A 15,546-nucleotide genomic window follows, 5' to 3' on the forward strand; every position below is an offset into this window, starting at 1 on the left:
GAAAATAGCCTGTGCAGTGACGCTCCACATCCAATCTAACAGAGCTTGAGAGGATCTGCAGAGAAGAATGAAGAGAAGAAACTCCCCAAATACAGGTGGGCCAAGCTTGTAGCGTCACACCCAAGAAGACTTGAGGCTGTGATCGCTGTGAAAGGTGCTTCAACAAAGTACTGAGTAAAGAGTCTGAATACTTACAATACCAGTCAAAAGTTTGGACAAACCTACTCATTCAAGGGTCTTTTCTTTATTTTTTCTGTTTCCTACACTGTAGAATAATCGTGAATACATCAAAACTATGAAATAACACATATGGAATCATGTAGTAACCAAAAAAGTGTTAAATCAAAATACATTTTATATTGACGACTCTTGGCATTTACGTAGTGCTTATGAAGCCTTTATGTAGTGCTTATGAAGCCTTTATAAGATGGACATGGTTTAAAGTGGGACAGTTTTCTCAACGAGAAAGACCTGGACCAAGGTGTCTGTGGACAAACTACAGCAACACATCATACAGATGCACGCTTTCAAAAAGTTAAGTCTACTGCAAAATTCTCTCGTCTTGTCATTTAGCTATGAAACGTCTTCAATTACATGCTCAGAGGCAGTAGAATGAATGCATGATGCCTGGCCTGAATATATCTGGTGGAGCGATTGAGATTAGAGGGCCACATCACTGTAGCATAACTAGAAAGGACACAGCTATATACACATGATGACATTGACTTAAATAGGAATGTCTGTCTTAGTAAATCTATGGAGCATAACTCTTTGGAGCATAACTTTGAATGCGTATTCTCCAAAAGGCATAACACCTGTCTGCTCCACTTCGGAGAAATTCCCTCATTGACATCTCCTGTCAGACAGTGATTTAAAGGAGATTATACTGAGCCTCTGCCCTTCTTCCTGGATGACGTTACTTCTACAAGAGGATATTGACGGATCTAGAAGCAGTCAGAGACCATAACTGAATCCCCAATCAAATCTACTGCAAATGTCACACAGAAAAGGAAATGTTAAACCCTGCTGTTTGTAAGTAGATCTTTTCTGAAAATTATGTGAAAAAGAATTGTTGGACTGCTATCTCCTATGTAAACATGCAGTGCAAACTATTGAGAACCACTGAAAGGATTTTAATTCAGACCTTCAGACTACTGTATACTACTACTACTACTACCTCTTCTAGTGTGGGACTTACGTCTTCAATAATAAAGTGAGATAGTGAAAATATTTTACCGTTTGAGTTGGTTACTTAATCCCAAAAGATTTTAGAGTGGCCTAACCTTAAATTCCCACAGTAAGAAAAAACATTTTGAGTTGGCCAATTAATGTGCAGAAATTGCATGATGACTCATCCTGAATTTAATTCCGCTGCAATGTCGACCGCTCCATACATTTAGTCTGAAAACTGTTGTCCCGACGTCGTTTGTGCTAATGCCAAAATGAGGGTCGTTGTGATTGGATCGTCTCTAACCAATCAGAGTGTCAAAGCCAATGTCTTACTTCATGATTTGTGTAGGCCGGCTCTGGCCCAACCCATCGGTTTGTGGGACCAGTCAGAATGTGTTCGCATTATACAAGACATTGGGGAGGAAAGAAAATCCAGACTCATCGTGGGAAATAAATAAAACGCAAGTGGGCGTGGAGTTGGACCAGAGCGATATGGCCTGGGTAGTCAGGCTCGTGCAGAAAAGCCATATACTGTGTTACAATGGCTTTGAGAATGGCCTGACTGTCAAAATGTCCCGTACAAATGTTTTGTAGTCAGTGTGCAGTATGACATGCAATGCTCTGAAAGAAGAGTTGGCTACAGCACATACAGTACAGCAGTGGTCACCAAACCGGTCGAACGCATTCTCTCCATAATTTCTATTAAAAAAAAAACACACCCGTTACAGATACAGGTATCCTGTGTGTATTTATTTTCTCTCCTTCTCCCCTTACAGGTGACAATCATCATTCCCCAATCACATCCCCTTTCCCTTGGTTTAAAAACCCATTCAGTTGTTTTCTGTGTCTCAATCTCTCTCTTTGAGCTCTCGTTTGTTTACTCCTACATGTCACTTTGTCCCACTTGTGAGTATTGTTTTGGTTATGGTGTTTGACTGTTTGTTTGATGGTGGGAAAAGGGGGTACCAAGACATGTCGCCCATGGGCATACACAACCCGTAGGAATCATTTGTCTAAATACCCTAGTTAGAACTGGGCGGACCACCCACTGTATTTTATTGGTTAGTTAGCTAGCTGTTGTTGAAGCAGGTAGTCTAGCTTAGGGGTGTTTTTGAATACTTGTGATTTCTTTCCTTGGGTCCAGCTCAGCCCCTTTTCCTGCCCCCCCCCCCCCTCCCTTTACTGTGTGTTTAAAAATAAACCATGAGTGTTTGACGGTAATTTAGTTGTCTGTGGTTTTTCGTTCTCACTGTTACTTTTTCACTATTATACTTTGCATGAGTTATGTTACGGGTCTCGTTGCCTTCCCCCCTAGACTGCAGGGCCAAAGGGATTCGTAACAGAAGTGGGGGCTCGTCCGGGATCTGTCTTTACGGACACCCATGCCGCTCGTGTTATAGTGGTCTAGTTCAGTGTTGAGCGTCATAGCTTATGTAGCATTAGTGTAGTTGTTCAAAATTGATATTTTTGATTTGAAATCCTTTTTGGATAACCCTACGTGGGAGGTTTTCGACAAATGTCGTCGAGTTGATTTACTGACCTTGGCTGACCATTATTCTGTATTGATTCCGCAGAGTTAAGTTAAAGCGGAGGTTAAGCAACTGGTGTTAAATGTTTTGTTGGAAGAGCAGGTGCTTGTATTACCGCTGCCTGAGCCTACTACCCCTGTAGGGGATGTTGTTGCTCCTCTACACCGTTGGTGTCTGAGAACAAGGGCGAGGCTAAAGCTCCAGCCACATTGCCCCGTTTTCATCCACTCTCCCCACAGTCAACCGGTGATGCCAGGAGGGATGTCCGTTCAATAGAGTTCCAACCGGAGGCGGAAGAGAGAGCTTTTGGACTCAGAAACTGATCTTGACTGAGGAAAGATTGGTGAGCCCTGCAGTACAGGTATGAGACTACTTCAGATTAGAGGTCGACCGATTATGAATTTTCAAATGCCGATACCGATTATTGGAGGACCAAAAAAAAGGCAGATGCCGATTAAAATCGGCCAATTTTATTTTATTTATTTGCAATAATGACAATTACAACAATACTGAATGAACACTTATTTTAACTTAATATAATACAAAAATAGAAATAAATAATGAAACATGTTCAATTTGGTTTAAATAATGCAAAAACAAAGTGTTGGAGAAGAAAGTAAAGTGCAATATGTGCCATGTAAGAAAGCTAACGTTTCAGTTCCTTGCTCAGAACATGAGAATATATGAAAGCTGGTGGTTCCTTTTAACATGAGTCTTCAATATTCCCAGGTAAGAAGTTTTAGGTTGTAGCTATTATAGGAATTATAGGACTATTTCTCTCTATACCATTTGTATTTCATTAACCTTTGACTATTGCATGTTCTTATAGGCACTTTAGTATTGCCAGTGTAACAGTAAAGCTTCCGTCCCTCTCCTCGCGCCTACCTGGGCTCGAACCAGGAACACATCGACAACAGCCACCCTCGAAGCAGCGTTAGCAGGCAATACTAATGCATGGCATTACCCATGCAGAGCAAGGGGAACAACCACTCCAAGTCTCAGAGCAAGTGATGTTTGAAACGCTATTAACGCGCACCCCGCTAACTAGCTAACCATTTCACATCGGTTACACAAGCCTAATCTCGGGAGTTGATAGGCTTGAAGTCATAAACAATGCAATTCTTGAAGCACAATGAGGAGCTGCTGGCAAAATGCATGAAAGTGCTGTTTGAAAGAATGTTTACGAGCCTGCTGGTGCCTACCACCGCTCAGTCAGACTGCTCTATAAAATCATAGACTTAATTATAACCTAATAACACACAGAAATACGAGCCTTAGGTCATAAATATGGTCAAATCCGGAAATCATCTCAAAAACAAGACGTTTATTCTTTCAGTGAAATACAAAACCGTTACGTATTTTATCTAATGGGTGGCATCCATAAGTCTAAATATTCCTGTTACATTGCACAACCTTCATAATTACGTAAAATTCTGGCAAATTAGGCGGCCCAAACTGTTGCATATACACTGACTCTGCGTGCAATGAACGCGATATTGCCTGCTAACCTGGATTTCTTTTAGCTAAATATGCAGGTTTAAAAATATATACTTTGTGTATTGATTTTAAGAAAGGCATTGATGCTTATGGTTGGGTACAGTCGTGCAACGACTGTGCTTTTATCACAAATGCGCTTTTGATAAATCATCCCCCTGCGTTGCATCGATTATATACAACGCAGGAAACGCTAGATAAACTAGTAATATCAACAACCATGTGTAGTTAACTAGTGATTATGATTGATTGATTGATTGTTAAGATAAGTTTAATGCTAGCTAGCAACTTACCTTGGCTTACAGCATTCGCGTAACAGGCAGTCTCCTCGCTGAGTGCAATGTAATCAGGTGGTTAGAGCGTTGGACTAGTTAACTGTAAGGTTGCAAGATTGAATCCCCGAGCTGACAAGGTAAAAATCTGTTGTTCTGCCCCTGAACAAGGCAGTTAGCCTAGGAACGGTGGGTTGTCATTGAAAATAAGAATGTGTTCTTAACCGACTTGCCTAGTTAAATAAAGATTAAATAAAAAGGTAAAAAATGTTTGTTTTTTAAAATAATAATAAATAAAATAAAATCGCCCAAATCCAAAAATACCGATTTCCGATTGTTATGAAAGCTTGAAATCGGCCCTAATTAAATCGGTCAACCTCTACTTCAGATTATAACACTACATACAGTACCAGTCAAAGGTTTGGACACACCTACTCATTCAAGGGTTTTTCTTTATTTTTACTATTTTCTTCTATTCTGTAGAATAATAGTGAAGACATCAACACTATGAAATAAAAAATATGGAATCATGTGGTAACCAGAAAAGAGTTAAACAAATATATTTTATATTTGAGATTCTTCAAAGTAGCTACCCTTTGCCTTGATGACAGCTTTGCACACTATTGGCATTCTCTCAACCAGCTTCATGAGGTAGTCACCTGGAATGCATTTCAATCAACAGGTGTGCCTTGTTAAAAGTAAATTGTGGAATTTCTTTCCTTCTTAATCTTTTTGAGCCAATCAGTTGTGTTGTGACAAGGTAGGGTGGTATACAGAAGACAACCCTATTTTGTAAAAGACCAAGTCCATATTATGGCAAGAACAGCTCAAATAAGCAAAGAGAAATAGCATTCCATCATTACTTTAAGACATTAAGGTCAGTCGATACGGAAAATGTCAAGATCTTTGAACGTTTCCTCAAGTGCAGTCACAAAAACCATCAAGCACTATGATGAAACTGGCTCTCATCAGAGTATAAGATCACTAGAGTTAGCAGCTTCAGAAATTGCAGCCTAAATAAATTATTCACAGAGTTCAACTAACAGACACAGCTCAACATCAAATGTTCAGAGGAGATTGCATGAATCAGGCCTTCATGGTCAAATTGCTGCAAAGAAACCACTACTAAAAGGACACCAATAAGAAGATACTTTCTTGGGCCAATAAGCACGAGCAATGGATATTAGACCGGTGGATATCTGTCCTTTCGTCTGATGAGTCCAAATTGGAGATTTTTGATTCCAACCCCGTGTCTTTGTGAGACGCAGAGTAGGTGAACGGATGATCTCCGCATGTGTAATTCCCACCGTGAAGCATGGAGGAGGAGGTGTGTTGGTGTGGGAGTGCTTTGCTGGTGACATCGTCAGTGATTTGTTTAGAATTCAAGGAAACACTTAACCAGTATGGCTACCACAGCATTCTGCAGCGACACACCATCCCATCTGGTTTGCGCTTAGTGGGACTATCATTTGTTTTTCAACAGGACAATGACCCAACAGACCTCCAGGCTGTGTACGGGCTATTTGACCAAGGAGAGTGATGGATTGCTGCATCAGATGACCTGGCTTCCACAATCACCAGACTTCAACCCAATTGAGATGGTTTGGGATGAGTTGGACTGCAAAGTGAAGGAAAAGCAGCCAACAAGTGCTCAGTATATGTGGGAACTCGTTCAAGACTGTTCAAAAAGCATTCCTCATGAGTCTGGTTGAGACAATGCCAAGAGTGTGCAAAGCGGTCATCAAGGCAAAGGGTGGCTACTTTGTTTAACACTTTTTTGGTTACTACATGATTCCATATGTGTTATTTCATAGTTTTGATGTCTTCAATCTATTTTTACAATGTAGACAATAGTAAAAAATAAAGGAATACCCTTGAATGAGTAGTTGTGTCCAAACGTTTGACTGGTACAGTAAATACATCATGTACAGTAGCAGCTGTACTTTTGAATTGAGCCTGAAATCGAGGCACTAAAGGCAGTTCCCATGGAAGAAATGTCAGTATTTCCAAGACTGGCCCGAGACAGAAATAACCTTGAGGATCAGCCAAGTTGAGCAAACACCATCCCAGAGGAATAGTTTGTTGATGTTTCATAATATGCAAATCAGCTCAAAGAGCAGCAAGTACATTACTTAAAATTCTCGAGGGGTCTCTTCTCCCCCCCAATTTAAAGTTGAGTCGACAAACATCGAACGATTAATGAGACGAAAAGAGGGCGAGGGGGTAGAACGGCCCAGGAAACTAATCAAGGATTCATTATATATTCATTTTTTTAAATGTAAACAAACGGATGAATGAGGGTGGTTCTACCAATTCTGTACCTTTTGAGAAGTGTAACTTGGTAAAAAAAAACACATTTGATTTCACCTAATTTGTACACTGTCATAAATAGCATATGTTCAAAAAAAGTATAAAATCCCATCAAATCCGGTTAAGTTAAAAAATGACTATAGTAAGTGCCCATTAAGTGCCAAATAAGAGCAAAGGGGGCTGACCCTAACAGAGTTGATGATTTCATCTTAAATCAGCCATAAATCCTATTGTGACAGGGGAAACGGAAGCTTGTTGTATGCAACAGGGAGGGGCAATTGAATGCGAGCTTCATAAAAATGTTGAAATCGCTAAAAACATTTCTATCCTGTCTATCTATGGGTATCATAACACACCCGAAAATGGACAAAAAGAGTAGAACCAGCTCACCTACTTTTACACTATGGTCTCACTATTACATTTTCAATGTTTCTTTTGAAAAAAATATTTTAAAAGGACTAGTTTCACCACATTAAAGCATGAGTTCAGTTCACGTAAAATTTGACCTTAAAATGAGGCACAGACGTAAATGAATCACTCATCACATTAAATACATTATAATCTTCAGAAATGACTCTGTCAAAGCAACAAAAAAACTTGCGCTTTATAATGATGGTAAAAACTTTGAGACGTTTTGAAGCTTAAGTGGGTTAAAATCTTCATAGAAGTCACAGAGGGACATGTCAAAATGCTGAATGAACCTGATTTATTGAATTCTCCACGTGGTCGATATTAAAAAGGACACTTCATTTAATAAAACAGGCTTTTAAAATAAAAAATGTTGCACTCATTCCGTGGAAAGATGTGTGAATCCTATAGAAAGTGATGCTGTGCATAATTTTTTTATTTTTTGTTCTATGCCTTCAGAATAAGATAGAGAGGAGACAAAATATGACTGCTGCATTGCTGCAGAATAAAGGCATACTGGGATTTTGTTTTTACTGCATCACGAGGGAGAGATGCCAGATCAGGAAATATTGATACAGATGTCTTGCATAACAAACTCCAATGTATGTTTTTGTCAAATACAGTCGGATCAGCTACAATCCTAATTTTAGGCTTAGGCACCTCTCTTTTTTATTTAACAGGAAACTTGCATAATCTTCAAGGCATGCGGTAATCTTTCACAAAGGGTTTAACCATCAGTTCCTCCTCTTAACAACAGGAGAACCTGTCTAGGCCCAACAACAGGAGAACCTGTCTAGCCCCAACAACAGGAGAACCTGTCTAGCCCCAACAACAGGAGAACCTGTCTAGCCCCAACAACAGGAGAACCTGTCTAGCCCTAAAAACAGGAGAACCTGGCTAGTGTGTGCCTGGCTAGTGCGGGCTGTATGAGGGGAAAACCATTAAATATCAATCTCACTAGGATGCAGGGTTCTATAATCTGCTTGCTCTATATGATATTATTGTGCCCTCCCTCCCTCCTGCTCTCTCAGGTAACATCTGCGACAGTACGGCTCTGTAATGACAGAGCATTTGCGTTTACATGAGCTTTGGACGAGGCGGGGATGTCTCTCCCATACCACATCAGTCTGCTGACAGGAGAGGGTAAATCATAGTGGCCAAGGTAGGGATAGGGATGAAAACACAATCTGTAGGGATCTGTAGCTATTTCATTTATGAATTTATGATTGCTTAGACTTTGGCTAGAAATGTCTTGGGGTAATATTTGGTTTGACTTGAATCAATACTGCAGATACAGTAGGGATCTGTTCTAATTTAAAATAGGTTTTGAGGAATTAGGGAGATTGGAGGTTTAATTGAATCAATACTGCAGATACAGTAGGGATCTGTTCTAATTTAAAATAGGTTTTGAGGAATTAGGGAGATTGGAGGTTTAATTGAATCAATACTGCATTACGCGTGTGTGTGTGTGTGTGTAAACAAATGCCTCATATTTAGTGACGGAGGGGAAGAAAGAAAAATAAAAATCGATAGAGTGTATGCATGTTACAATTTTATTTTGGACTATATTATATTATATTATAAAATCAATACTTTGACTCAAACTCGTTAGCTAGCGCTAGTCGGCTGTACCTGCGCCAGTATTGTTCATCTTATATCTTGTTCTCCATCGTCTTTTTATATAGTCAGCCAACATGTTTACAGCACTTTTATATCCCTGACTGATCAAAACGATTTTTCTCTCTGCAGAAGACATATAGTGTGCAATATGTTGGATAAATATAGAATCGTGAGGATCATATCGGCACCTAAGTATCATGGGAAGTATCGTATGGCGAGGTCCCTGGCCTCCGCATCCCTACTCGTGTCTCTGGGATCTGCACAGCATCGAAGTGCTCTGACCACAGACTGAGACGAGTGGAGCCAGTGTAGCCCAGGGCCAGTTCTGGATCAGTGCCCCTGCATCAACACCCTGTCAACCCCACCGGCAACAGCCCCAGGGAGCCTCGCTAAAAGCCGGGTGGCAGCACAGGCGGCTGTATAAAAAGGCCCTGCTAGAAAGCACAGAGACCGATGTGACGGAGACGCAGAGCAGTCCCACACTGACTCAGAGAGAGGAGATGCAGGTGGTGCTATAAGATGATGCAGGTGGTGCTATAAGATGAGATGCCTAACGCTTTCATATAATATTGACAGAGGAGGAAATTGGACTGGGAGGAGATACCGACGCACAAAAGTACAATTCAAAATGGCTGCCATTTGGAAGATACAGTACAGTACAAATGACCAGACCTCCTATTTACAAACAAAAATAAAAGAATACAGTTTTAATTTCAAGAAATTCAGCTCAGTAATTACCTCCTCTCACTCAAAAATCAATCACCTGTCGTACATATCCTAACAACGTGGTCAACAACTACTATGGTTCACCAGAGTAACCGGTCTTATCCGAAGATGCAGAGTAGTGAAACCACACTACCTCATATTCTCCCAGCACGGTAGGGAGATCGGAGGGCCTCACAATACCATTTGCACATATTGTGTTGACCCGAACCATACAGTGCTGACTTGTAATATTCCTTTCACGTTGTCGTTTGCAGCATAGATACATAATCAGGCCAGCTCAGTACAGCTCAGATAGCTCAGTAGTCTAACAGGGCTCCCGAGTGGCGTAGCGGTCTAAGGCACTGCATCTCAATGCTAGAGGCGTCACTACAGACACCCTGGTTCAGATCTAGGCTGTATCACAACCGGCTGTGATTGGGAGTCCCATAGGGCGTCGCACAATTGGCCCAGCGTCGTCTGGGTTTGACCGGTGTAGGCCGTCATTGTAAATAAGAATTTGTTCTTAACTGACTTGCCTAGTTAAATAAAAGTTACACAAAAAAAGGGTCTTATGGCCTGAGGTGTAGTGTATAGTCTACCTGCTGGGTAGCCGGCCTCTCTTCCCCAGAGAAAGCAGTTTCTGTCCCTGAGCCGTGGCTGGTTCCTCCCTGGGCTCTCTCTTCACCAGGGGGTTGGCTGGGGGGCGACCTCTGAGGCGAGCAGCCCCCTCGTACCCCGACAGCATTACCCTGAGAGAGAGAGAGAGAGAGAGAGAGAGAGAGAGAGAGAGAGAAAGAGAGAAAGAGAGAAAGAGAGAAAGAGAGAAAGAGAGAAAGAGAGAGAGAGAGAGAGAGAGAGAGAGAGAGAGAGAGAGAGAGAGAGAGAGAGAGAGAGAGGATAAAGAGGGTGAGTGGGCAGGGGAGAGAGAGGATAAAAAGGGAGAGAGAGATCGAGAGGGTGAGTGGGCAGGGGAGAGAGAGGATAAAAAGGGAGAGAGTGAATGATGTAGAGAGAATGGGAGGATAAACATTAGAAAGACAGCTACACAGGCGGGCAGAAAATCAATAGGGACTGCAAATAGCCTTAGAGGAGATGTGGGACGTCTACATATAGTTGATTTTAATTATTTAAGATCAACATGTGTGTTTAACAGGAGGCATGAAGTTTAGGTGAGGATGCTCTCTGCTAAAGACAAGGATATGGGCTCAATTTCATACAACCACACGTTGCAGTGTTGCCATAGCATGAACAAATGTTTTTGTCAGTACTACAGTGGAATAATAACACAGAACTGTATCGGATGCTGTAAGAACAGTGTCTAGACACACCCAACAGCGAGATGCCTCCGTAGTCCGTACTGAGAGGTGCATGCAGGAGTACCAATGGTCTTGCTTTTGTACTATACGCCCAGACCAAAGATAATAAAATACAAATTTAAGGAAGCATTTTCACATACTGTAAGCGATCTATAATCACTAAAACAAATGCTGACCTTGAATGTAACCACTAGTACAGCCTACTCTTACAGTCTTTGGCAGGTACCACAACTTGACACCATTCCAAATCATATCACAAACACAGCATTACTTTAATTAGCTTCTCTAAACAGCCCGACAAATGAAATTTTAATCTGACATTACATCCGAAACATTAAAGACGCCTCGGAGTTGATAATCAAGTTTGTTTTATATTAAAACTGTCCATCACGGCTCGGCTCCCGTTAGGCTATTAGACTTGAAAAGCTTCCTACTGTAAACTCTGGCAGGCTAGCCATCCACAGCCCGACCGGGCCTAGACGGATGGAGCAGACCCACTGCAATTGCAGAAAATCCCTCTGAGCAGCGTGTAAACCAAGCCGATCAGCGGTGCTGAGTCGGCGTTTAACCAAACACTTCTGATTCTAAACACTTATGTATCTGCTGTGGACACGGTGGGAAAATGCAATTCACCGCCCTTAAAAACGTATCTGACAGAGAAGTCAACAACACGTGATCTGCCTCGTCTCCGACTCCATCGCTGGACGGAAACATTGTCACCTTGGAATTTGCAGAGAGTGGCGTGCGGTCCTCTCTTATGCCTTTTAGATAAAGCCTTAAAAATGTCATGACAGCTGCTCCTTTGCTAGATTAGAACAGAATCAGGTTCCTTCAGTGGAATGTGAGACAATGGTTAAATTACATTGGATTTCATTTAGCCAAGTCTTCCCTCCTTCCAAGGCTGTAGGCAGTTTCAATTAAAAATCTCAGTTGGGTGGCGACACCGGCACAGTGTTTAAAGACTAAAAATGCATCCCTTCCTCCTACACTCGTCGCTTATATCTGACATGTCAGGCTGGGTGAAAGCTTTCATTAGTGAGGATGGAAGGAAGAATTTTAACCCGTTTCAAACAGGGCCAGCTGGCCACCCTGACGCGTCATCACAATGACATCACACCCCCTCACCTGGTCTCCATGGGAACATCCTGGGGTGGCGTGGCTTCCTCCTGATCATCGGCGGTGCACAGCCTCTTGGTCTTCTGGACAAAGTGCACAGGGACAAAGGTGATCTGCTTCTCGCCGCCCAGGCGGTCGGGCAGCACGGCCTCCTTCTTCATGTTGATGTCAGAGTAGGGACAGCCAAAGGCACTGTGGAGAGGAGAGGAGGAGGGAGGGGTGAGAGAGAGAAAGAGAGAGAGAGAGTGACAGAGACAGAGAAAAGTAGACAGAAAGATTGAGCCAGGAAGAGAAAGAGCGAGAGAGAAAAGAAAGGGCGTCAAGCTCACGCACTTCTCAGTCGGCTAGCACAGGGAGCAGCAGCAGGACACGTTTGGCCCAGTCTGTCACAGCGTATTTGTCAAACCGGCCCTTCAAAATTACGATGCGGAGAAAACCAGTGTAAAAACTGCTCAGCGTGTGGTGCCGAGTTCCAGGCCATCAGAAACAGTAAAGAGTAGAGACATATTGCTATTGTGTGGCTGTTCAAAGTATTTAATTATATGAATCTCTAGGCTTCGCTGGGCTAGAGCACATTTTCTGCAGCAAATCACTAGTTTAGAAATTCCGAGGCTAGCTCTGTATGTCTGAGGATTCAACTCCTTTCCCCGCTCTCTTCCTCTCCCACTCACACCTCTTCCTCACCCCTCCCTCCCGCTCCCCCCTATTCCTCTCCCCTCCCTCCCATACTTATTTTAGTTCAGTGAATTTCCACTTTAGACCGTGACTCAAGCGGCAACAACGTTCCACAAAACAGCAAGAAGACAAACCTTGAAATAAACATGAAAAATACATTACAAACCACAATGAAGAGGCCAAAAAATGCGATGAAGAAATGAGAGAATGCAGCAAATGAAGTATGAAATGGAGTGAAAGATAGATAGAGAGGGAGACAGAGATACAGAGAGAGAGAGAGAGAGCACAAAGCTCTTCAATGTTTTTCCATTGATATTTGTCTAATACCTCTGAGGGTTCTGATACTAATTAGCTTGATGCTGTGTCATTGACAGGAGAGAACTGAGAAACTCTTTATTTTGGGGACTTAACGCATTCACATCTGGGGATGCAACTCCATCTGGCTGGCTGGGAAGGTGACGCTGTTCTCGTAATATATACACACACACACACCCCATGACTGACTAAGAGAACATTGGTGATGAAAGACTGAGTAATACCTAAAATATACTGCCCTTATAAACAGAGATGTGTAGCATCTCTTACCTTTCCACACAGATCCGAAGAGACCTGCAGCCCCATCTGCAGAATTAGCAGACTCCACTTCTTTCAAGTTGAAGCTGTACTTATCTTTTAAAGGGATACTTTGGGATTTGGGCGTTTTTATGTCTCTGCGTCCAGTATGAGCCAATGCTAACTAGCGTTAGTGCAATGACTGAAAGTCTATGGTATCTGCTAGCAATAGTTAGCAATTGCGCTAACGCTAGTTAACAACCTCCTTCAAACTGCAGGCAGAGACATACAAGTGACATCCATGGGTTCATCTCTGGGGAAGTAGACAAAGGGGCCTCATTGCCAAAATCCTGAATTTTCCATTTAAGGCCTTGACGAACAGTGGGAGAGTATAGATCTACAGATACAGCTGGCAACTCTCACATTCTTATGGCTGAAAAGCTGGCCAACCATGACCGACAAAAGACAGTAACGAGTGGAAGAGGGGTCCCCAAAAGTGTCACAGCAAGCAACTGAAGCAAGTCACTGGGGTGAGGGCCAACTGCTCTCGTTTGTTTTCCGCATTATTACTTTCAAGGGAGGACATCCCCAAAGCAACATATCCAGGCGTGCTTTGACATGACAACTGTCAACCAAGTGGCCGCACTCTGTCAGCTTAGGGGGCCAACAGAGCTAAGTGGGAGGCCTCACCGCCTATATAAAATGGTAGAGGAAAGACTGGTACGTACAGCTAGTTTCAGGGCATAGGAGTGAGAGGTCAGACGACGAAGAGGAGTTCCTCTAACCCCATCATACAGTCTTCACGCTCCACTACAATCCATATGCTCCCTTTACGCATCTCAAGTCTGGCCATGAATTTGACGAAATTCCACTGGAAACAGGAGTAGATAAGAAGACTTACGAGCAGGAGAGCGAGAGAGAGAGAGAGAAAGAGTGAGAGCGAGAGAGAGCGAGAGAGCGAGAGAGAGCGAGCGAGAGAGCGCGAGAGAGCGCGAGAGAGAGCGAGAGAGAGCGAGAGAGAGAGAGCGAGAGAGAACCCTGTTGGAAGGATACTGGGGTAAATCTAGAAAATGTTGGACCGAGAAAGATACACAACGGCCAAATCGGTTTTTGTTATTTACGTACTTACAGATATAGTAATTAATCAAGTTATTATGCGTTTACTGCTGAGCTGCTAACACAATGCGTTTCTCCTCACACACACACACACAGGTATCTGCTGCCATAACTTCACACGCACACACAACTATCCCCCTCTTCCGCCTTGGGACCAACTAAACCGTAGCGCGGACCAAGGAGAAACACAGTTATGTAAATTTTTGATAAGGGTATTGGAACTGAGCCTTCTGCAGACTGGAGACTTTAAGCCCGGGACGAGACAATTTATGTTGACTCCCGCTGTGGAAATCCACAATGCTTGTGTTCATTAAAATGGAATGATGCATGATGGGACAGCAGAACCACTAGCAACTGAAGCAGGAGGAGCTCAGAAATAGACTGCAGCAGCAGAAGTGAGCATTGAGAAGAAGGAGATGGGTCTGTCACCATACTCTGTGTCCTTTCCTCCAATGCAGATAAAGATAAGATAAGGTCAATTTGAGGAAAGGGTCGTGCTGGATTGTTCTGAAATTCAGGAAAAGAGCGGGCCCTTTCCAATCACGTTATCTCAAGGTGATCTCGATGGAAATCGACATGACTAGTTTTTGTGCGGGGTCATAAGCTGACCCTTTAAGGTCAAAATGTCAAATAACCAATATAATGTATAAAAAGGTCAAAGGTCCCTCAATGCATACAAGTTTTATTATAATAATTTTTTTCTTCCAAGTAAATGCACCATTTTATAAATATTCACGTGGGGTAATGAGATTGCATAACTGCTCGCTCAAACAGTACATGAACTCCGGCTACCTCATCAGGTAATCTCCAAGGAAATACCAAACTTCACACCAAGATTAGATTACCTCTTCACCAATAACGGCTCGGGTAATAAAAATAACACTTTTCATCAAAATGATTAAGGTTAAGGCGCAGTGGTTAAGCTGTGCCACCAGAGACTCTGGGTTCGCGCCCAGGCTCTGTCGTAACCAGCCGCGACTGGGAGGTCCGTGGGGCGACGCACAATTGGCCTAGCGTCGACCGGGTTAGGGAGGGGTTGGCCGGTAGGGATAACCTTGTCTCATCGCGCACCAGCGACTCCTGTGGCGGGCCGGGCGCAGTGCGCGCTAACCAAGGTTTCCTCCAACACATTGGTGTGGCTGGCTTCCGGTTTGGATGCGTGCTGTGTTAAGAAGCAGTGCGGCTTGGTTGGGTTGTGTATCGGAGGACGCATGACTTTCAACCTTCGTCTCTCCCGAGCCCGTACGGGAGTTGTAGTGATGA

The 15,546-nt window shown here is 42.8% G+C and overlaps 1 protein-coding gene across 6 annotated transcripts in view; it reads right to left on the bottom strand.

Annotated features, from left to right (window-relative positions):
* LOC139420192 (lethal(3)malignant brain tumor-like protein 4) overlaps positions 1-15,546 on the bottom strand; it is a 125,535-nt gene that overhangs the window by 45,743 nt on the left and 64,246 nt on the right. For all 6 annotated transcript variants that reach the window (XR_011635476.1, XM_071170008.1, XM_071170009.1 and 3 more), the window contains 2 exons: positions 11,950-12,132; positions 10,108-10,257 (listed from right to left, as the gene is read on the bottom strand). Coding sequence is in view for 5 of the 6 variants with exons in the window: in XM_071170008.1 (XP_071026109.1) it covers positions 10,108-10,257; positions 11,950-12,132 (333 nt within the window). In the remaining variant the exon portion in view is untranslated. The remainder of the gene's footprint in view (positions 1-10,107; positions 10,258-11,949; positions 12,133-15,546) is intronic.

This window comes from Oncorhynchus clarkii, chromosome 11, assembly GCF_045791955.1.
Source record: "Oncorhynchus clarkii lewisi isolate Uvic-CL-2024 chromosome 11, UVic_Ocla_1.0, whole genome shotgun sequence".
NCBI lineage: Eukaryota > Metazoa > Chordata > Actinopteri > Salmoniformes > Salmonidae > Oncorhynchus > Oncorhynchus clarkii.